Here is a 23,536-nt window from a genome sequence, read left to right on the forward strand (position 1 = left end):
CTGCTTGTTCTTAATCTGAATGATTTCTAAATTTAAATTAAAAAAAAAAGTCGGTTAATTTGTGTATACTTTTAAAGGAATTAAGATTATAAATTACAATGATTTAATTTATCATGTCTCTACATTTACATATCATTTTATAGACAATTTGTTTCTTTATCTATGTCCTTTCTGTCGTTATTAGTTTAAATAACTTTTTTCAGCTCACTTATTTTTTAGAATTTTCTCATGCATTTTTGTACTCGTTGAAAATATACTTAATATGCAATAAACATTAAACATTAGAGCCACAACAAATTCATGAAAGATAAATTCCATTGTTGTAAATGAGTCCTAGGTGCATGTTTACAAATGGCAAAAGCTTTCCATGAATAAAAATGTATATATATATGACAGATTTTTTTGCTGGCATTAAACTAGAACTCATGTCAGATTATTTAAAGTTGTCTGTGAAATTTATATAAAGTTGTATGAAGTCATGCTGTGTCATGCTTAGAAACACAAGCATACTTTTAATTTTTATATTTAAAAAAAAAAAAAAAAACAATCACCCATGTGGAATGCTTTGAAGGTATTTTATTCAACGCAGCAAAGAAAATACACAGTCCCCTCGCTGCACAAACCAAACACTGGCTTATGTGGTGAAAGGAACCTCGCAGACCCCTTTCCTCAAGTCCCCTATAAATACTTTGCTAGCCAGGCAACGCTGGGCTCATTCTGCCCCGAAACTAAGATAAGAAACTAAGAAACACTGCATCAACTTAAAATTTCAAACCACATTCAACAATTTTCACAATTCACATCATACACCATTACTCTACTCTTTAAAGTTACATATGTACAGGTATGGTTGGACCTTGGTGGCAAGCAAGTGCTTTAGAAAAAAATAAAACAAGAACCCCCCGGTATATGTAAAAAAAGGAAGTCTTACGTAAATTCAAATAAAAATTTCTGCACTGCTCTGTTCATAATGCGTTCATTATCTGGACGAAAACAGAGATGATGAGAGGCCCTCACATTTTTTTCACTGTGACATAGCATTTACATAGTTCCTCTTGCGAAACTGAGAATTTGAGTTGGTGACTAGATTAACGTTTTTACCCCGAGCTTGCCTGGAGATTTCTAAAGAAGCAACAGCTGCACTTGAGAGACAAATCAAATTATGGCCTGTGTGTCTGCAAAAAGCATTGTCATGAGTGTATATGAAGTTGTCCATTATGTCCTCTTGTTACTTTAAATCTACGATAACTAACTCAGTGTACACTAAGGATTAACCACCTTATAACCATAGAAAATACCTATGACTCTAACAGCTGGTTTTTTTAATTCCAAAAAGGAAAATTTCACAAATAAAATAATTTTAAAATCTAAACCTGCAGGTCAATCTGCAAAATATGACACATGCTCTGACAATAGCTTTTGCTAAACACACATTGTCCAGTTGTATTGCTCCAAACAAGCACATTTTAGGTGTCTCTAGAGAAAGAGTGGACACTTCAGTTCAGGCTTAAGATTTCTTTAGGCTGGCTTGTGCTGATATGTTTTGGTTTTGTTTAAAACAAAGTTTTAAAGGGAACAAAATGGAAAGTATGGCAAGCAGAGAAATGACTAAAACAAGATGAGGGGGGGACAGATAGGTAGAAAAAGACCAGGGTGCATTACAGGGCCAGGAGCGGTCTGCGGAGGCCCTTTGGAAGAGGCAGCGGTCGCACCTCCCCCTTCCAGCCCCGTCAGTCCTGCTTGATGCTGCCCAGCGCTCTGAGGCGCTCCAGGAGGGGAGGGTGGGAATAGTGCCACATGGAGAACAACCAGTCAGCCACGGGGAAGCCCAGGTTGTCCTTGTTGAGCTTGATGAGTGCAGAGTAGAGCTCGGAGGCTTTGCCCATGCTGCGTGCAAAAGCATCTGCCTGGAACTCAAACCTGCGACTCAGGACCGTCAAACAGAAGGACAGGAGCTGCAAAGACAAAATATATAAAAATCTGGATATGCAAAGAAGTTCAACAGCTCAAACACTGATAATTATTACAAATTCCACACTCACCTCATTGTATGGGGAGAAGATGAACTGGAAGATAATCATCAAGCCTATTAATGTGGGTTGGCTGTCATTGAAGCCAAAAGCTACGAACAGCTCCTTACGTCCGATCAGAACAGCAAACAGGGAGAAGCACAAGAAGGAATTCATCTACAGGAAGAACAGAGTCAGATGTTATCTGCCTATCAACTTACATCGGAATATCTGCATTCGATCATGTGTCAGAGGGCAGAATTTGTTGCTTTGTTTCGTTGCAGACGTCCTGGAGAATATTCATCACCTGACTGATGACGATATTCTTGACAGTGTGGCCAAGCTTCCAGTGGCCAAGCTCATGACCCAGGACTGCAAGGATCTCTGGGTTGTTGCATCCTTGTTTCTTGTTCTGTAAAAGTATTTATAAAGGGAACACCATCTCTGAATTACACAAAGGCGATACAAAAACAATCGTATGACAGCAAAAAAATCCTCTTGAGCTGATTATTCTAGCCCTCAAGATACACAGATTATACAAGCTACATTTTGATTTATGCCTGTAAGGCATTCATTGTATGTTTGCAGTAAGAACTTTAATGAATAAAGATTATGGCTATGTCACCTTGGGCTTGGCTTTTGATTCACTGGATGTATCATCAGTCTCTGGCTGCTCGGGCTGCGGCTCCCCCGACTTATTGAGAGGCGAGTAGTCTTCCAGCAGAGTGTCAAACAGCACAATGCGTTTGTTCTTGAAGAAGCCGTAGAAATATGCATTGCTGTGTGACGAACGCTTAGAACCTGGAAATATGGAAAACATCAAGACGATTTAAGGAGGGACGCAGCTACAAATAATCTGTAGAAACATTCAACACATCTTAAAAGATGTCATACAAGATCATGAATCTGGCTTCAGATGTGAGCACTTTGGATTAAGGGGCAATACTTTACCTTCGACTACATAAACCTTAGTAAGGGGGAAGCTTATACTCTTGGCCATGGACTCGATGTCTGTTCTCAGCTCTCCTTCTGGCAAAGGCGTGAACTTGTCAAACAGGGGAGCAATGTAGTCAGCATAGATCGTTACAAGTACCTAAGAACACAGAAGAGCAGATGCGTTATTTGTTACCAAGCAACCAGCCAAAGTTTAAATACAGAGAGACCTAGACATTATTTTTGAGTTTCTCCTAAATTACCAAACAAGGTAAACATTCTTTTAGTACAAAAAGATGCTTTTTCTAGTTCTACAGGTGAACACAAGGTAAACAAAGTACTAACCAGAGACACAGCCAGGGTGAAGAGCCAGGCATAGATGAAAAAGTAGTCTCCACCAATCTTGATGATGTACAGGAGCAGTGAGGTGACAGGGAGCAGGATGCACTGGGTCACAATAAACTTCTTCACAGCATCCTTAAGGAAGAACCCCAGCGTCTGAGAAGAAGACATTGATATGAAAAAAAATAAGATAAGAATAAGGCGTATGTGACTTAACAGAGCCCTAGGTGTTAAACTAGTGATCTTCTAAACATTAAACAACACTAGATTTAATGTGGCTGTTGTTTGCTTGAATTCATAACAGTTACAACATATTCTAATGGTGACAACACTGAAAACTACTGTAGTACCGGTATTATTTAATGCTTTTTATGTTTCCAATAGCCGTTTTGTCAAAAACGCAATTAAACAGAGTACATCCAATGCAGCTTTGTAGTCCATAAGAGCATGTTGGTGTGACAATTGTCTTAATAAATGTTGGTTGTAATCCATTATAATCATGAAATCAAGCTTATCACAGGTGCTGTTCTAGAAACTAGAAACATTTAATAGACACATTTCAGGCCTACAGAGTGTGAGAGCTGTTCAGTCAGTGTACCTGCTGATTGAAGCCATGCTTCTCCTCAATGACAAATGTGTTGTACACACTCCAGGGAAGTCCAGTAAAGGCACTGAATAGGGTGGCAAGAGTCAGAAACACGAGCGACTGGGTGATCTCGTACTCTGAACCAAATCCTAAGCGAGTCGTCACAGAACCAGCGATGCCCCACATGAATGGGATTCCACCCAGGAGCAGGATCAACTAAAAAGTTTTGAGAAACAACATAACCTCTTTACATATCAAATTTAACATGCAGCTTCAATCATAAACGATGACAATTCCTGTTAAAGAATACCCTTTTCACATTAACAATCTGAGTAATATGTCCTATTCTCTGTCTATTTGAAGTGGCATAAGTTAGGTACAGAAATCCTATAGCTCATCAGCGTATACTCATTAATTGGAGTGATCGTAAAAGCACAAGTCAAGCGATCTATGGCTTTTAATTTACTGGATGTCTTACCGTCCCTTCGGTCTCAGAATAGAGTCCGGACCAAAAGCTGAAGTTGCTCTTATCCAGCTGATAAAGACGCGACTTCTCAAATGTTTCAGAATCCATGATCTTCCCAAGTTCCTGTGGCACATGTGTTGTTGATCGGTATATTCTCCTCTGTGGAGGGGGGAAGAGATCAGCACTAAATCATTTATACTGTTAGCCCATGTTACAACATTTCAGACAAATATTTTAATTCAGACATTATGAGTTAACAGTGGTAAAATGTGTTTACAAAAAGAAATTACATTTTTTAATCTTTCGTGGTTTGACTCTCTTGTTCAATAAAACTTCATTGCTATCAAACTTATTTACACTTTTGAATCAGCCTGCATTATGGTCTGACACAGCATCCTGTTTCTATAGGGAAGCTGGTGAGTATGGAGGACTAAACATGACTTAAGTCTCAAATACATGTAAAAATAAATGCATAAATAAATGAATAAATTCATAAAAAATAAGGAATGAAACAAATGATTTACATTTATTTCTACATATTTTTCACCTACATTTACTTGTTTATTAATTCTGTGCCCATATGTTAAGGAGATAAGAGGTCCCATTAATTTATTGATACATATATATTTATTAAACTTAAGTCATGTTTGGTCTTCCACACCTGGGATGCCATTTCATTGGGCCTGTACCAAACTTCTTCAAGAACAAAATCACAAAAGTCACGCTTCTTTAATTAATTAACTTTAATTTCGGGTATTTCCCTTCTAAAAACACATCAAGCCACAAAGCAGGAACTTTGAGTCTGATAAATGAGTCACGTTACCTGTCTGTAAGAAAGGTATGCCTCCCACAGATACACCGTCCAAGAAAATCCCAAAACAGCATAAAAAATCAGCTTTTCCACCGGGAGGTCAAATATACTTTCATCCATCTTGGCTTTGTTTTTGGTCTACAGTGTGTTGTTGGGGCAGGACTGAGTAGCTCCCAGGCTAACGCTGATGTTAACGCTCCCGTAGCCTGACTGGTAGTTTTAGGCTAGCAGCTATTAGCTTCCACTCTCCAGACAAACAAACGGACAGCACCTCAAAGCTGAATAAAGGGAACACCGCCCCCACGGTACAGCGACAGAAACCGACTAAAAAATGTTCACTCGGAAATCTTTGCATCCAGTTTCCATCCCCGCGTCAAGGCTTTTACAGCTAATATCTTTCCATTCATGCGAGATACGAATGAGGTGCGACAACTAATCCTACCCTGGCGGAAACAACGACTGATATAACTGGTTCCGCGGCTGTTTTTTTTGTTTTTTCAGTTGAGTAGTGATGGGAAATTCGGTTCAACGAAGAACCGGCTCTTTTGACTCCTGAACGGCTCTTAATTTAGGATTTTTGTAGGCCTTTATTTTACCATAACTTTGCATAAATTAAGGGGTTGTGTGTTGAAACCCTTTCACATTCAGTGTTCTTATGAGAAGCTTTATACTTGCCTATTTTTTTGCATTTATTCTGTTACAAAACCATTCTTTTGATTCTTATTTTAATCAAACATTTTATTGGAAAAAATCGTTTGTTTGCTTTAGCTTAACCTCTCTCCTCTAACTGCACTATAGGATGGACAGTTCTGATATTTCTATGTGGAACCTGCTCTTTAAGTTATTTTCATTTTGCAGTTAAGGCACTCTGCTTTGTTGTTTCCAATATCTTTAAACTGGAGCCAGATGCTGCTTTGCTTCCGGGTGTCACTCATAGTTTCAATATGCAACTACACTAGGCACATTAGACTGACAGACTGACTGACTGACTGACAGAGAGCGGCTCCCTCTCTCTTTTCACATAATAGTATGATCCTATGTCCTCACATCTGATTGGCTGCTATGCTGACCAATCAAAACAAAGTTCTGCCTTCAGCAGCACTGACGTAAGCAGCGAAAGGAAAAAAACTGATTCACTACAAAGGTCCCCTGACATGTGTTGCTCCAGTGGGTCCGCCCAAATATTGTTGGGTCAAGTTTTTTCCTCCAAACATGAAACTATGCATTTACATGAAGCTAAGATGTCCTCCCCTGGTAGGAGCTACAGAACACTGCACACCAAAAACCACCAGGCACAGGAACAGTCTTTTTCTTCCCCGCAGGCTATCACTGTGATGAACAGTTATTGGGAACAATCCAAATAAAGCCTGTTGTACATTCACAATCCCATATTTATTACTGCACTCTATACACTCTGCACCAATGCACTATTTCCATGTTGAAATGTCTTTGTCCTTTGTTTTTTTTTACATATGTAGGCCTACTTATATCTATGTCTGAACATAATTGTGAAATTATTATATTATAATAATAATTATAGTATTATAATAGTATTATAGTATTATAATACTGAACGCCGGAGGAAGTCTTTTCTTCCGGTGGCCATCAAACTTTATAATTCATCTCCCCCTGGTCAGGTGAGGAACAGTGGAGACACTGTATCCTGAAAATGTCACTTTGTCACTTTATATCATCACTGCACCACTTTATTCAGTTGTACTGTCACTTACTTAAGTGAGATATGCTGCTATACTACACTGTCACTTTATACCACCACTACATCACTTATTTTTGTGGTACTGTAACTTACTGCTGCTACACTTATACTGTCTCTTTATATCACCACTACATCACTTTATTTATTTATTAATGGTTTACTGTAACTATCTGCTGCTACATTTACTGTGCTTAGGACAAAGGCTTACTGGCCTTTAGGTACGGTAGCCACTACATGGTTAAGCTCAAGTATTCACCATTTCTTCCACCATATGTTTAACACAACATGTGTAAACATATGAATACGTCAATAATTATTATTTTAATAGCTTAGTATTGTATGCATCATAAAAAGGTATGGATATAGGCTACAGTATGTAGTAGGGGGTCCCAGCTCTCTCTTTTTCAGCTAAAACTTGGTCCAAAAACGTTTTAGACCCCCTGACAGACTAAGTTCTTGAAGTCACCCATTTACACTTAAATATGAACCCATATGAGCAGATACACCACACAGATTTTTATTTTGCAACATGGCTGACTTTTACTTTGTCTTAACCCAGTGTTTAAAGACGTTATCCATCACTAAATGGACGTTTTAAATTTGTAATCGATTTAATTTCAAATCCTCATCTTCCTTTGAAAATGTATTTTTATTACTAGTCATAGAGAATAATAATGTTAAAAGAAAGAAGCTCTTATTCAAAATAAATAAATCAGTAAGGGGCGCTACTAGTGTCCTCAAACGTCTGGAGAAGCTCTGCCACACCCAGTTTTGCATAATAGGCCGACCTGTCAAACATGTTCATAACTTAGTCCAAAAGGTTATCCAGTGTGGTCCAAATCTATCTTTACATTTTAAAATGAACTGGCATTTAACCAGGACATTCTGTAAACACCACCAGTCATGGTCAGGTTAAGATGTCTGGAGTCTGCTGGTTCTCTGTGCAGTGTGTACAGTACTCCGGGTTTTATCTGTGGTGCAAGAATGTGGACCACATAGTCAAAATATAAGATTAAATAATTAAGGAATTAAAACATATCTTCAGAGTGACCTACCCGGAGGCCTCTTTCATGTCAGTTATACATTTAATACGACAAAATTAAAAGTAATCAAATTAGCACAAACTAGTTGCTACACAGTTTATGGAGTCTTTTTCACGAGGCAGTTGCAAGGTTTGGCCGGTTGCTAATCCAGCCTTGGCTACAAAACTACCACTCCCCTTGAAAGTATGTTTTTAAATCATAAAGGAACAAAGAAACTTTTCTTTACACATCATTTGTGGTAGTCAGAGCTCATTGTGTACTGCAAACTGCACCTATGATGCCACATTTAACTTTGTCAAGTCAATTTGTCAGAGCGGACCACAAGTAAGTATGAATATCCCTTTATTTAATTTATCCTATGGACAAACTTGCAAAATATTTAACCCTCCTGTTATCCTAAGGGTCAATTTGACCCCATTTAATGTTTAACATCTCTAAATAATAATCATTTTTTTGCTTTATATTTATGACTTTTCCTAATATTTGTGGGGACAACTCATAAAAAACCTAAAATTGGCATGATTATATATATTGTTTTATTGTTCTTATCGTACATGTAGTTGTCGCATCGGTGTTCCTTTGGGTCAATTTGATAATCTGGATGATTTAATCATTATTATTGTCTATTTTACAATTCAAATATTATATGAGGTCAAATTCATGCTACTGTCCTTGATAACGGCCGTTACTTTCGTTCCAGATATTACAAATAACACAAAATAGCACTTAAAATAACAGACTTACTTTAAAACACACAGACAGAAATCCCATCATGCAATTTAAGATCAGTAAGTATATATAGTATATTTCATTCTGTTAAATAAATACATAAAGTACCCGACTTTACTTGAGTAACAAATTGATGAGGATCATTTTCGAGATGTTTAAATTGCTACGGTCAAATTGACCCCAAGAATAAATGGTGTTAGTAAAATTTGAGGGCAACAGAAGGGTTAAAGTAAGAATGATAACTAGAAGGCTACATGTCATCTTTATATCACTGATTTGAGCAGAAAAAAACAATAGGGCATTTGCTCATGGTAACACAAGTTATTCAAAGATAACATAAAATATAAAGAATGTATTTAGAATGCTACATAAATGTATATTGTATATATTATAACTATATCGTCTGTTTGTTTTTTTGGCTAAATCTAAGGTTTGTGTGTCCTTTTACAGTAATAGGGTAAAAGTGTCGGCTGCACTAGTTAACCTGTTATGTGCTGGTGACAGCAGAGGGCAAAGGGAATAGTCAAATAACGTACTTTAATGATAAGATAACAGTCTTTGGTACATATAAATTACATTTTAATATTTTTGTACAGCCATCCATTTCAAAAACTAGACATGTTAAAGTTAATGAAAAAACATGGTTACGTTTAAAACACTTCAGCTTCCAGGTGTGAATGTATAACTGTGTGAATGTACCGTCCAGTAAGCCTTTTTTGGAGATTTGTTCCTCTACTACTTACACAATTCAGAAAGAGAAGGGCTTTATATTCGTTTCAGGTTTGTTTACATTTATTTCTTTAGAAAGTGTTACATACACGTCTGCCAACATCTGTCCACTGCATCCCAACACTGATTTAATATAAACTGAGGTAAAAAATAACCAAACATACTTTGTACTAAGGAAATGTTTTTCAGTCACATTTTCACACAACTGAGAAGGCCTTGCAATACGCTACTGATCATTCCTAACAATCTGAACATCTGTACATTTATCTTGGAGAACTAGTATATACACTTGTGATCGTGAGTTGATATAATAGAAGTTATCTGAATGATTTAATAACATCTAAAAAAAAAAAGAAAAAAAATCCAGTTGGATCTGATGTGGACTGTTGAAGCTTGTTTTTTAATCTTTATACTAATTTATTTTCGACAATGTTGTAGAAGTCTGGCAACTTAAAAAAATTAATACTTTAAATTTGGGAAAAAGAAAAATACTGGTACAGCTTGTGAAAATACAAAGTAATTTGCCATAGCTATGTTAAAAGGTGCTCCGTTAAACTAACTTCCAAGAAGCAGTTTGCTGTTGTTGGTGTCTGATGGGAAGAGGTCAGGCAGGGTGGTGGTGCACACTGGTCTCCCCAGGACCACCACAGGTCTGAGGTACTGAAGCTGCTTAATAGCCAGATCCCCACACCCAGCTAGGGCTTTGTCCAAGATGGACTTCAAGTTTTGGACTGACGTGAAGTCTCCCGTCATAGCGTGGGGTTTCAGCAGTGGGGAATGAGTGTGTCTGCTGCGAGTGTGAGAGATTCCCAGCTGGTTGTTCTCCTTAACTGAACAACTGCGCCTGAAAGAGTCTCGGCGTTTAACCGCATTTTTGTCTTTTGGGGTCGTGTCTTGTATGAACTTCAGGAATGAGGACTCAAAGCCCATAGGCTTATAAGCGGCTATGTCAAAAGGGCGTGGAGGAGAGCTACGAGGCTGAGTGTCTTTCAAGTTAGGAGGTGGTTCAGACAATTCGTTTTTCCGCTTCAGTGGCTGGCGAACAGGAGCAGCAGGCAACGGAGCTGACCCGTTGCACATTTTCTCACCATCCTTGGTGCCTGACACATCTTGGAAGCCCTCGTCAGCAGTAACGCGCAGCGAGCATGGAGGCGAGAGGTCAACCGTGAGGTGACGAAGAAAAGGTTTGATTTGATCCAAGCTTAACCTCTCCTCCTGTTTTTGGCTGTTCTGTGTTGCTGCAGCTGAGTCTTCAGTGTGCCCACCGGGGCTCAGCTCACCGTAAAGCACCTCATCGGCACCAACAAGGACACCTTTTCTCTGGACAGATGGTGGTGGCTCCTCCTCTTCCTCATCTGGGAATCCCAGTGGATCATGATTATCCTCCTCCTGTGTGTCTGCCTTGATGGAGTGTAAGCTCATGGGTGCAGGCAGGCCCCCTGTGTTTTCTGGCTCTGCCTGATACTCCATTTTGCGAACTCCATTGGGGGAACATGCTCCTGTAACTGTTGGCCTGGCTGACTTCCTATGAATCAGTTCCTCCAGTTGCTCAGCATTTAAAACCAGCTCATCTTCATTCTTATAAAGGTCTATTCGACGCATGCGGTGAACACTAAAGTAGTGACGGTGCAAGCTCTTAGCGTACGAAACGACAGAACAACAGTCCTGAACCATACATGGATAGGCTACGCGCATACAGCGGTCTTGGCAAAGTTGTAGTGCTTCTTCATGAGATCTGAAGACCAAACTGTTAATGGAATTTCTTCTCGACCTCCTTTTTTCTCCAGACGCTTTTTTCTCCACAGCCGCCTCCTCACCCATTTCCTCTGACTGGGCGGTAACTTTGGGCTCAGGACTCAATCCCTCAGCCTGTGTGGTGGTTGAACCGGGTTCTTCTTTTTGAGGACTCTGTGGTGCGACGATAAGCTTCTTTTGACATCCAGTAATGGACTTTTTGTGAGTGCTCTGCAGACGTACCACCAGTGAATCGTAGTACTCACAGTGACTGTAAAGTGTATGTTTTTTAAGTGCATCATCATGGCTAAACACTTTTGTACAGCCTTCAAACTTGCACCTTATTAGCTCTGGAGGATGTGAGTGGGCATCACGAGTATGACGCACTAGGCTGCTTTTAAGGTGGTAGGAAGCACTGCAGTTGGCAAAGTGACACCTGTATTGGGGCTGAGGTTCGTCCGAGTTTGGGAGAGGCCTTTTCTTGGCAGGCTCTTTCCGGACTTCTGGGCTGTGATGCGCATCAACATCTTTTTCCAACAAGAGCTGAGAGCGATTGTAATGATGTATCAACTGTAGGTGGCGCACAAGGCCTCCCTGGGTGGAAAAAGCGGCATCACAATTTTTTGCTACACAATGAAATGGTTTACTGAATTTATCCAATATATAGCAGAGATTACTTTTGGCTACCAAACGTCTTGTAGTTCTGACCTGTTTCGTGGTCCTACCCTCACTTTCTCCCTTCTGTCCGCCTTCTTCCTCTCTACTCTCTGCTTTAATTTCTCCTTTCCCTTCAGTTGGAGCACTATTGTCAAGGTTGTGTCCATTTTCGCTTACCACAGTGGAGTTTTTTTTCTCCTGTTGGCGGTGCAACTTGGGGATCTCTTTCTTCAACACTTTCAGTCCATGGTTTGTCAGGCGTTGAGGTGTTTTCTTTGAAAGGTCTTTGATTCCCTCATACCGTACAGATCCACAGCTTATTCTGTCCACCAAAGTCTTACTCAGGTTATGCACATGAATATAGTGAGTCTTCAACACATGTTTTTCTCTGTGACTCTTTGAACAAAGCTGACACACGTAGGGCTTAAAAGATGTAGTTTTCAGAGAAGTCATCCTTTTGGCCTGTTCAAAAGTGCGGCCATGTCTGTTGTTATAATGCCGCAACAAGCTGTAACTCTGGGCAGTCCTAAAGCCACAGCCTTTCATCTCACAGATATATGGCTTAGCAGCAGCTAGTGATTCGGCACTCTCTTCTTCATCCTGTGCTGATGTTGGTTCAGTTTGGACTTGTTCCTTTTCCTCAGGCAAATGTGGGGGCTTCTTCTGAGGCGACACAACAGGATGCTTTTCCATGATTGCCTGATGAAGAGATATCTGTAATGCATTAGAATCTGGGTCAGACTGAGGGGGCTTACTTGGCACACTGTGAGGTGATGCAGAATTCAGGTCCAGTTCACTGAGCCCAATAAGAATTTCACCCAGAGCATCACTTTTCGTTTGTAAGCTTGAAGAGCCTTGAAGAGTTTCGTTGTTTTTGGGATGAGTGGTGTCTTTTCTTTCTTTACTAGCCTCCGTGGATTGCAATGGAGTTGAGAGTTCATCTTTTTTCTTTTTCAAACTGTCGGGCTCAGTTTCAGTCTTTATCCCTTTGGGCTTTGGGTCCCGCTCTTTGTCATGTTTGTGTACTTTGTTCTCCAGTTTAAGATGTTCAGGGTGGGCACATTTCAGATGCCTCTGGACATCCCTGGCTCTAGAGAAACTCATGCCACACTTCTCAAAGCCACAGGTGAACTTACTTCCATCAAAACACACAGCTACCAAGGTCATTGTTTCTCTTGGCTCCTTACTGTCAAGGGATTGCAAAGACGTGGCACAACTAACTGCGGAAGAGTTTGTGACGTCACCATTTACAATCTCTTTTTTATCAACTGATTTATTAAGGCAGGCTGTTGCTTCAGTAGTGGTCTTAAGAAGTTTCCGCCTTGCCTTCCTCTGAGCCTCAAAGTCTTCTTCAGTGAAGGTAATATTGTGTGTGGATAAATGCTTTATGAACTCTTTTTTGGATAAATAGTATTTACTACATTCAGCGTTAGAGCAGGTAAATGCTGCATCTCTGAAATGCTGTGCTTCATGGTGATAGATCTGTGCCAAGTCGGAGTAAGTGACGTAACAGCCTTTGAGCTCACACTGGTAGTTAAGGTGACAGCCGTGGGTCTGTTTGTGCATGACAAGTTCATTGGAAGTCTTAAACTGAGCGCCACAACCTATAACAACACACATGTAAGGCTGATCACCATAGTGAACTCTTCTGTGTTTGCGGTGATGGTGTGCGGAGACAAAATGGCGTCTACAAAAAACACACTTCTCCCTCTTGTCTCTCATCTGATGAAAATGATTCACATTGTCATCACCTTTGTGCTCCAATTTTAAATGGACATATAAGTACTTGGAATGTTTAAAAGTCCGAGTGCACCCAGTTCCTGGACACGGATATTCATCCCGGTTTTGCACACTGAAGTGATGGTCAATGTATTCAAATGTCACATGCTCATCGTCTTCCACATTCTTCTCCTTCACAGTTTTGGCTTGTTGCACGATGTGGTGCAGCACGTCTGGATCATGTGTGGATTTGTAATACAGCATTAAGGAAGGGTCAACAGTGATCTCACCTGGTTCGATATCATCATCCTCATCCGCCAGTTTCTGTTCCTCCTCTTTCTTTATATTGTTTTTGTCTAGAAGTGTTTCTCTCTGCACGTGTTCTTTCAGGTGTGGGACGAGATCCTTTCTGCTCTTAAACTTTTCCAAGCACACGGGGCAAGGGTGGCTGTTGTCCTCTGCGTGTCTTTTGGAGTGGTGAATGATTTGGGAGTCAGTGACAGATCTCTTACAAATCTGACAGCAGAACTTGTTTTTCTTTGTCTCTGGTTCTCCTTGGATTTCTGGTGAGTTTGAAGACTGTTTTTTATCCTGCTGCTCATGGTCATCAAGACTTCCATTTATCGTATTTTGATGCTCAGATTCTACTTTCACTGTGATTCCCTGTTGCTCATGCTGTTTACTCTTCTCTCGTTTGTCTACCACCGCCGCCTCCTCCTCCTCCTCTTCCCCCTCAGACTCTGGCGTCAACCCTAGCAGGGAGACGCAGTGATACTTCAGAGTTTTCCAGTCCCAGAATTCAGGGTCAAAAGGCCAGTATGCTTTCAGAGCTAGTAGCAACTCACAGCGCAGTGAGTTGGGAATAACTTCATTTTCCTGGTCAAACTTTTGATCTGGGCGTAAGTAAAGCTCCTCAAGGGACCCAAAGGCCTCCTGGCAGGGGCCAAGCAGGAACTCTGTGAGTAGGCAGGCACGCAACACTTCAAGGTCCCCCGGAAGAAGGCAGGACACTGTCTTACAAACAGAGATCTTAGTTTCCTCGAGTCCTTTTGAGTCCTCCTGCTTTGGAAGTTGAATGGCTTTGACGCAAAGTTCCACTGAGGCAGGTACCCCCATTCCCTCCGTCTGAAAATAGAGTGGTAGATTATATTATTAGCATTATTTCCATCAAACAATCAGTGTCAGTTTTTACGATCACACTGTTTTATCTAATGTGTAAAACTAGGTCAAATGTCATTGCCGTTAAAAATGCAAAATTAATTAATGCATCAAAAAAGGCATGCATATTATAGTCAAATCCAGCATTAAAATGGGAAGTATGGCTGTGGGCTCACCTCTGTCTGAATGACACGGACAAGGCAAAGCAAATGGTGGACTGTTTTGGCAATGGCACCTAGCTGAAGGCATCGTTCCAGAAGAGACATTAACGAGGGGTCAATCCTCCTCTGAAGCTTACTCCACAACAGAGTCAACTCCCTTTGGACGTACAAAAAAAATAACATCAGGGAAAAACAAGTAATGTTTTAATTTTCTCAACAATATACTCACTATACCATAACCATAACATTACAATAACAAAGAAAATACTTATTTGATCAGAGATCATCCATTTTCAGTATCAACACATAATGTACAACGCATGCAGTCCATCTAAGCTCTCGATACCAAACCCGGACTACTCACCAGGAGCAGTAAAGACTCTGCTGCTGAAGCTGCTGTGTCAGGAAAGTTGTGCACAAGATAAAGGCGGTGTTCTCATCCCCCTCTGTCTCCAAGTTACATGTGATCTCCAGTACATCCTTACAATCAAGTCTGGATATCTGTTAAGGGAGTAAACACAATGCTGACTAATTAAAGAAATCACTACAAACGATACATCCTTCAGGCATTTTTTAATTTGAAACAATACTTGTAGTATTCCACTCCTCTATACCCAGTAAGCAAGTATGCTAAAGTTAAAGTGAATTAGTGATGCACTAATATTGTCGTTTTACCTTACACACGTGATGGCTTGGCTTGGTTTGACTAGGCCGGACTAGGCCCGTCAGCCCAGACTACCTACTGAAAGGGTGTCTTTGGTGGTCGGCTTTTAAGGGCTATGGCTCTAAAGTAGCTCTGTGTATTTTGGCCGTCTTTATATTTTAATATTTTGCTGTTTTTGTTTCATAAAATGTGCCTAAATTCACAAATATGTAGGATATTTCTACAGACATGCATTGTCTTATGTCCCAATATCTGCTGTTGCTATTTAGAGGCCAGCTGCTGGCGAGCCTGAGTGGTCAAAAGGTATCTTCTTGTTTCAAGTTGCTCCATAAGACATCAGATCATTTAACTATGCTGTCCCAGCCATAAACTTTATCACATCACACTCAAGTCTCTAATGAACACAAAACTGTCAGAAAAAAAATAATCTTAAAAAGCAACGATCCACGGAACTCCGATATAATTTGTGTGAATAAAGAAAAGCACAAATCAAAAAGGCACATTTTGTTTATCTAGAGATATTGATAAGTCGAACACCACTGTAAGGGAAATGTGGCAAAACACAGTACAAATGACAAAAGTCAAATTATTTCCCAATATTATTCAGGATTCTTCATAATGTTGAGAAAACAGGTCAATATTTAGACTAGAATCAAGGTCTTATATTTTTTTCAAAGCAAATTACTCAACACAAATTAATCAATTAAGATTGAATAGCTTTCTCTTTATAATTCAATATATTAGTCCATTATATGCATCACAAAAAAGTAAGCAAATGTTTGAATATGATGCTGACCTATAGTGTATGATCCTTCAACATCTCTGATAGCATTATAATTTAAACTGGACATACAAGGTTTTCAACTAACAGCATTCCAAGAAAAGGTGGGGATGCTGAGACAAGCGGCAATACAGAGGCAGGACCGAACAATGAGTAAACATGTCAGTGAGTATAAGGAGGACTCCTGCTACACAAGTTAAATAATATGCTCATCATGCCTGAGAAAAGTAGTGGTGGACACCTCAACTATAATGTGCCACAGTCTAAAGCTTTATCAAACTGTTGAAGGGTTTCTGAGACTTCAAACTGAATGACAGAGAGCATAATTTGCCTGTGAATTTAGAGCTTTATTTCTGGAGATGGTGCAGATAAACTGTATAAATAGACACTGTTTTATCTTTATTAGAAAAGGGTTTCACATGCAAATTTCCCCTTTTTTTATTCATCTTTTTAATTATATCAGTTTGATATTTATCTCGGACTGAGGGCTCACAGCCTTCTGTGACCACTCAATACATCCTCCAAAAACCATATATCTCTTTATATAGCACCAAAATGTTAAGCAGTCATTACTTTTAACCACTTATTTAGACCTCTGGTTGCGAGCTAACTAGTTTTCAGGCAATCTTGGTAGGTTGTGGTAATCACAGTTGACACAAATGTTTGTCTGAAAAAGCCTCATGCCAAGAACTGAAAGTCTAGTGCAATGTTCCTCTCCCTGTTCACAAAAACAAAGTTTTGTAATACCTCCATGATGGCCTCTTCATTGGGCAGCAGGTGACAAAGCAGGGAGACATATGTTTGACGAAAGGTAGTTTGGTTGGAGATGAAGCTGCATTCAGTGCAAGCTTTGGCCAGCACCACTGCCTTGGCCACTTCGCCCATCTTCTCAAGGTGCTTCACCCGCATCTCCATGAAGCCCTCGCCTTCCAAGCTGATATATGCATCAACTAGTGACAGAAGGCAAAAACAACGTGATTAGCAGACTGCCATGACAAAGCCAAGCCACCGTGTTTAAATCAAATAACCTAGATACGTTGATTAGATTCCAACCTTCTTCTGAGTTGGTGGGCTGGCCAGTGAGGAGAGACGCAAGGACAGGGTTGCTCCATGCTCCTCCCTCTCCTGTGATCTGGAGTAAAGCTTGGAGGTCTGTGCTTCCATACTGTAACAAGTTATCATGGGCAATCTGCAAAAGACACACAAAGTAATACATCCACATTTCAAAAAAACAATTTGTTCTGCTCCTTGTTGGATATTGGCCCAATAACCTAAAAAACTAAAAGAAATTAAGCCCTATTTTTCCTACACAGCCAAGCTCTTCCACGACTATCATAGATTCAAAAGCAGACCACTGTTTAATTTATTCATTTACTCAAAACAACAAAAAACAGTTATCTTTCGAACACTACTGTTCATGTCTGGAAATGAAACTTGATCTCAGCTCAGGCTGCCCAGTTTTTAAATTGCTTTTCTTTGAATTATTCCTACATTATTCCTTTATAATAAGGCATAGTTTAGAGCAGGGGCTCCAAACCCTGCTACTAGAGAGCTACTGCCCTGCATGTTTTAGGTCATTAGAATCAGGTGTTAGAGCAGGGAGAAACCTATACACGCAGGGCAGTAGCTCTCCAGGAGCAGGGTTGGGCGAGCTCGTTATTATTGCTAATGATGAGGTGATGCAGGAATCTTGTATCATGCTAAAGGGATTTCATTTGCAATAATGACCTGCAACCTCTACATTATCCCGCTTTTTCCACCGTTAAATAATAATAATAAAAAAAAACAATCATTTGACACAAAATAAAAATGGCCCTTCAGAGGTCTATGATCAGAACGGTTTGTTATTACCAACAGTGGTCTTCTTGTCAGAAATAACAGACCGTAGAATGCCGTAACTGACCTATCACAATCAAGGGTTGGACAAAGCCTTGTAAAATCCACATATCTGTCGATCAATGATGAGTTAGATGTTTTACACACCGGTGGCTTAGATTCACCAAGCGACAAACACAAACAAAATACAGCCATCTACACCAGCTTGGGGCATTTCTTGTCACACTTCACTAGCCTCGTATCAGAACGCTTTTGAACACCAGCTGAGACACGAACAAACCCAACCGATGCAACCCATCAGCAAAAAATGTGAAATAAGGTCCCCTACCTGAACAGCGTGGTGGAATTGAACCCAGGCTTCATAAGGGATTTCATTCTCAGGCACTGACAGCAACAGTTCAAAACAGCTCCTGTAAGAAATAAAACAAAATTACAATGATTCTGGTTGATTATGATACGTCTGGACAGTTCTATTTTTAATCTCAACTACCTACATTCCTAATGGTGCAAGAAAATGTATTCTCTAACTCTGCATTAATGTTTTAGGAGAGTCAGATTTACATATTCATGCATGAAACATGTCAAAAAGGCTGTTTTTGAAAATGTGGTGACATGTTTTTGAGGTTGTATCACATATACTTTTCACATCACGCCCGTAGTTATATTTTAACTCTTACAAGGCAACTATTAAAAGACCCGTCATGTAACCATGTAAGACTTTGTATTCAACTGACAACACACCTTCATTTTTCACGAAAGAACATTTATAGACGGAAGGAGTGTGTTTGAGCCAAAGGCTTGGCAATTAACCAAAGGACATTATGAATCTCTAGCTGACCTAATTAAAGTCATGTCAGTAAATGCTAACTAAATGCCTTCACAGAGGCTTTCATTTGCAGTATGAACTATTTAATACATCTGTAAGTACCAAAAAAATAATGTCTAAGCCGAAATAACAACAAACCACTGTCAGTCAGTGTGTGCTTGTGTCCTATGTGGGTTTATTCTTTATAACTGAGTTAGCAGAAATGGAATTATTACGGTTGATTAAAATGTTACAGCTTTTCGAGGAAATAAAAGCAACTTGTTCGATAACCTGCAACATCCATGTCATATATGAAAAGTACTTGGAAAAGAAAAAAGGCAAGGATAGAAAAATCACACACTTGACTTTATTATTTATTCACAAACTTAATTTGGTTTTGGAAATTTGAAAATCAGCCAAAAACACAAATGATACCCAACCTGCTGTGCATTCATCTAGTCAGGTAAATGAAGGGTGCATGCAGAACAGAACTGTCAATCATCTGTTAAAGGCTGTTAATGACTTAATAAATAATTAAAAAGCTGACCTTTTCAACTTAAATCCATATAGTAAACAATTAAAGTGCTCCACAATACAATCTGCTAAGAGCTATACAATGTATATTTGATGTATACATATATATATATTTATATTTATACTCACAAAGCTAGTCTCTTCAAAACAAGGGCCACTCTGTCTGAATCTGCAGTGAGATGGGATCGAGCCGCAGCAAAACAGCTTATGGACAGACAGTAGACCTCCAGAAGAGGCAGACCATGCTCCATGGAGTTCCTGCTCCCAGCATAGTGCATCAGTGCCTAAAAACACACACATAATCATCACATAATGTAAACAAGAAAAACAAACAGTTGAAGGCAAAGTATAAACTTTCCAAAAAAAAAAAAAGTGTGAAAAAGAGCTCAGGTGAGATAGACGTTTGTCTAGGTGAACAGGGGTTTTCCACCTGGGGAGATACCGTAACTGATTGATCCCAGCTGACACTGTATGATGTGAGAAGGTGCTCCTTAATGGGCCTGAGGGGACTTGACAGCATATGACAACTCTGAACCTTCAAATCGTGAGCCAACCTGACTCAAGGAGGGCATGTACTTTTAAATCGTTTCACTTTTCAGACTCCACGGCTACCCAAATGTTTTGTTATGAATACAACCTTAATTTCCTTCCTTCATTCATTCAACAAACATAGAAATATTTCTCTGAATTAGACTAACATGGAATCTAAAAAGAAATATTTCAACAGTCCAAAAAAAAAACAACTACTGTGTTCTCTTATTTATTCTTTACCTTTAACAGAGAGCACAGTGTTGTTTGTAGTTCATATTGTCAAACTGTCAACTGTCTCCGGGCGAGTCACACAACATCTGTGCGTCTAAACCTGTGTGTCACCAGTATGTAACATGCTGCTGCTGCACACATTTAATCATCATCATCACTATCAACATCCCAGGAGTCCCATTTTCCAGACAGCAGGTCTCTTGCCGGTTTCGGCAGACACATCAAATTAATTCCCTTTAGTCTAAATACGGTGCCCTCTCAAAGGGAGCCAAGAATAAGGTCTCAACCCTGGAGACCTATAGTGTACTAATTACATCGAGACTCTTTCCGACTTCAACCAAAAATAAATACAACACAGACGTTTTGTATAGTAAATTCAAAATGAAAAAGGGAATGTTCAAAATATATGCAAGTTACTAAACAGTAAGTTATGTACATTAAAATGGTTATTACTGTAATATTTCCTCCTCCGCATACTGGCTCTAAACAGATCATTTTCTAGCAAGACTCCAATGTAAAAGAGTGGCCACAAAATCCAGTCATTGTTCTAGTATCTTCAAAAATAACAGACTTTCTAGTCCAAAATGATATTTGTTCATATCCCTCCATGACAGTTCAGCAACAGCAATGTTTCTTTTCACAGCAGATATCATCTAGAAAAGTAACTATCAGAGTGAGTTGGCCAATTATTTACTAGTCTCTACAATTTACTTTGGCTGGTAACCAAGTTTTAGAGGAAAGTCTGTGGCCTGAAGCAGTGAAAATTAGAGTGATAGCTTCTTCTTTTCTCTTTCACTCTCTCTCTTTTTCAACATTAGAACATTGGTTTCCAACCTGGGGGTCAGGAGTCCACCAAAAAGTCCCAAGATAGATCAGAGAGGTATCACCTCATGCACCAAATCAGCATTAAGCTGACTGCAGTTCAAGTTGCAAGTGCACAGTGGTCCTTTTTTCTTATTAAAGGGGTCAGAAAAAGAAACCCCCCAAAAGTTGGTAACCACTGATCTAGAAGCTGGAAACCAAGGTTCTTACCATTTTAAAAAGGGCCAATTCTAGGATACTGGAAATTAGTGTCATCAAATACGAGTACATATCTAACTGTTGATAAGAGAAAAATTACAACATGGCAGATGCACAACATTGCCACTCCATAAAAACATGCTAAAAACAACAAAAGAGCTTAGTTGGATAATGGTTGACATTATAACAAAGCTACAGAATACAAATGCGATTAGAGCAGCATCTAAAAAAGTGATCAAACTAGCATTTCGCAGTCGTTACAACAATAATAAATGAAGATAGATATAAATTAATGTTAACTGCGATGCCGCCCCGCCCCGCACACATGCATGATGTGTGAACTGTGGCTATGTCATATGCATACCAAACAAATGTTGGGTTTCCCATTTTGTTAGTATGTTTTGAAATAAACGAATAAGCCTGCTGTGACAACTTGAACCAGCAAAAAGGCAACACATCACTCATCTGCCAATGTACGTTATCATTATCCTACTGGTACAGGCTTAGATAAACTGTTTTAAAATGTATATTGAAATGATATGCATACGTTTATATGAATAGAAATACACACAGAAATAGCTTCCTGGTTATACCATCCCTAAACTTGACCAGGTAACGTTAGCCAGATGGGCCAGCAGCAGCCGTCGCAGATTAGCTAGTTAGCTAGCAGGCTGCGAGGAAAAACAAGCCCGGGTTGAGCTAACATGAAGCTAACAGTAGCTTCGATGTTTGCATGTACACATTACCTGACAGAAGTTGTCGCAGTACTCCGTGGAAGACGCGGTGGATATCTCTTGTTGCCTGAGGACGTCCTCGAAGGCTCTCAGTGTGGCCAACAGGGTTTCCATCGCAACCAGAGTGTCCTCGGCCGTGTCCAGGGCCCGCTCGCTCCATTCGTGCTCCGGTTCGACATTATTCTCCGCCATCTTCCCTCTCCGCCACGGCGCGTATGCAGTGCAGTCTGACGCCGCCTTCAAGTGCTGTCGGAATATTTAAATATATCAGAAGACTTCTTCTTCGCCAAAGGGGGGCGACTTATAGTTGAAATGTTTGATTAAAAAAACCAAATCAATATAATAATATAATATATTTCTTCTTTACAAACATTAGATGATACACAGTAAAATTTAAAATGTGCTTTACTCATATAAAATACCACATACGTCAGCACATCAGGCTGAATGCAGTTCAGGTAGCAGGTAAACAGTGGTTCTTTTTTTAACTTGTCAGATAAAGAAACCCCCCAAAAGTTGGGAACCACTGATCTAGAAACTAACAAGTTACCTTTTTAAAAAGGGGCAGTTGTGATGAACTACTAGTCTCTACAATTTACTTTGGCTGGTAACCAAATTTATGGAAAGTCTGTAGCCTGAATCAGTGAAAATGAAAGTGATAGCTCTTTCTTCTTCACTCTCTCTTGTTTTCAAATCAGGTAAACTAGAACAGTGGTTCTCAAACCTTGTACATGACATACCGCCTCAGAAAATATCAGGCTCTCACCAGTACCACCACTAGGTGACCATTGTTCGAACACAGTAGCGTAGGTCGACACTATTAAGATAGAATAGAATAGAAATACTTTATTGATCCCAAGCAGGGAAATTGCAGGACTAGAAACAGGGCAGGAAGGTTTATTCCTGATCAGAAGATTATTATTGTTGACCGTCTTCAGCCACAGCCACACTGTATGAAGGGTGGCATCAGATCTGACATATCAGTGTTTTCAAACTAATCATTTTACTTCTGCTTCCTCTCTTGTCATCACAGTGTAGCTCGTAACTCTTGAGCATGATAACGAAAGTATGACAGGAAGTGCTAAACTTGTTTTAAATTACATTTCACATATCTTAAAAGTTTACGTATTTTCTGAGTATTATATTCATTTAGTAATTAATTTGTTTCCTTTTTTTTATTTTGGAGATTGCTTCAAGTACCACCTGAGGTCCAAGTACCACAGTTTGAGAACCAGTGCAGTAGAACATTGAATCTCCAACAGTCCCAAGAGTCCCTAAGAAGTCTTAAAATACGTAAACAAAAAAATCAATACATCTGTATTTCTCTTACACAAAATTGCCTTACTCCACTCATATAAACACCCAACGCATCAGGCACCAAATCAGCATTAGGCTGACTGCAGTTCAAGTAGCAAGTGCACAGTGTTTCTTTTTTAAGGGGTCAGATAAAGAAATTGAATTGAATTGAATTGATAAGAGAAAATTTATAACATGGCAGATGCACAACATTGCCAGTCCATAAAAACAACATAAAAACAACAAAAGAGCTTAGTTGCATAATGGTTTAATATGATTTATTTATGTATGTACCTTAATGTATTGTCAA

The 23,536-nt window shown here is 39.5% G+C and overlaps 2 protein-coding genes across 2 annotated transcripts; both read right to left on the reverse strand.

Moving 5' to 3' along the window:
• Nucleotides 1-639: 639 nt before the first annotated feature.
• zmpste24 (zinc metallopeptidase, STE24 homolog) lies at nucleotides 640-5,565 on the reverse strand. Its single transcript, XM_083924492.1, has 9 exons — nucleotides 5,160-5,565; nucleotides 4,349-4,495; nucleotides 3,883-4,086; nucleotides 3,288-3,440; nucleotides 2,961-3,102; nucleotides 2,635-2,810; nucleotides 2,317-2,421; nucleotides 2,043-2,186; nucleotides 640-1,955 (listed from the first exon to the last, which is right to left on the reverse strand). The coding sequence occupies exons 1-9, from the start codon at nucleotides 5,265-5,267 to the stop codon at nucleotides 1,731-1,733; spliced, it is 1,404 nt and encodes a 467-aa protein (XP_083780618.1). The 5' UTR covers nucleotides 5,268-5,565; the 3' UTR covers nucleotides 640-1,730.
• A 3,753-nt stretch (nucleotides 5,566-9,318) lies between these two features.
• rlf (RLF zinc finger) lies at nucleotides 9,319-22,122 on the reverse strand (the record flags this gene model as incomplete). Its single annotated transcript, XM_083923652.1, has 8 exons — nucleotides 9,319-14,600; nucleotides 14,810-14,951; nucleotides 15,159-15,295; nucleotides 16,987-17,189; nucleotides 17,293-17,428; nucleotides 18,404-18,485; nucleotides 19,544-19,698; nucleotides 21,943-22,122. The coding sequence occupies 8 exons, from the start codon at nucleotides 22,120-22,122 to the stop codon at nucleotides 9,921-9,923; spliced, it is 5,715 nt and encodes a 1,904-aa protein (XP_083779778.1). The 3' UTR covers nucleotides 9,319-9,920.
• Between the last annotated feature and the right edge of the window lie 1,414 nt (nucleotides 22,123-23,536).

The sequence above is a fragment of the Echiichthys vipera genome (assembly GCF_963691815.1).
Source record: "Echiichthys vipera genome assembly, chromosome: 12".
Lineage (NCBI taxonomy): Eukaryota > Metazoa > Chordata > Actinopteri > Perciformes > Trachinidae > Echiichthys > Echiichthys vipera.

What these genes read in the sequence shown, in the direction of transcription:
- zmpste24 (XM_083924492.1), bottom strand. Translation starts at nt 5,267, where the DNA reads ATGGATGAAAGTATATTTGACCTCCCGGTGGAAAAGCTGATTTTTTAT. An exon ending in ATTCTGAGACCGAAGGGACG is followed by an intron (nt 4,087 to 4,348) that starts GTAAGACATCCA and finishes AAAACTTTTTAG; the next exon opens with TTGATCCTGCTCCTGGGTGG. An exon ending in AATCAAAAGCCAAGCCCAAG is followed by an intron (nt 2,422 to 2,634) that starts GTGACATAGCCA and finishes ATACTTTTACAG; the next exon opens with AACAAGAAACAAGGATGCAA.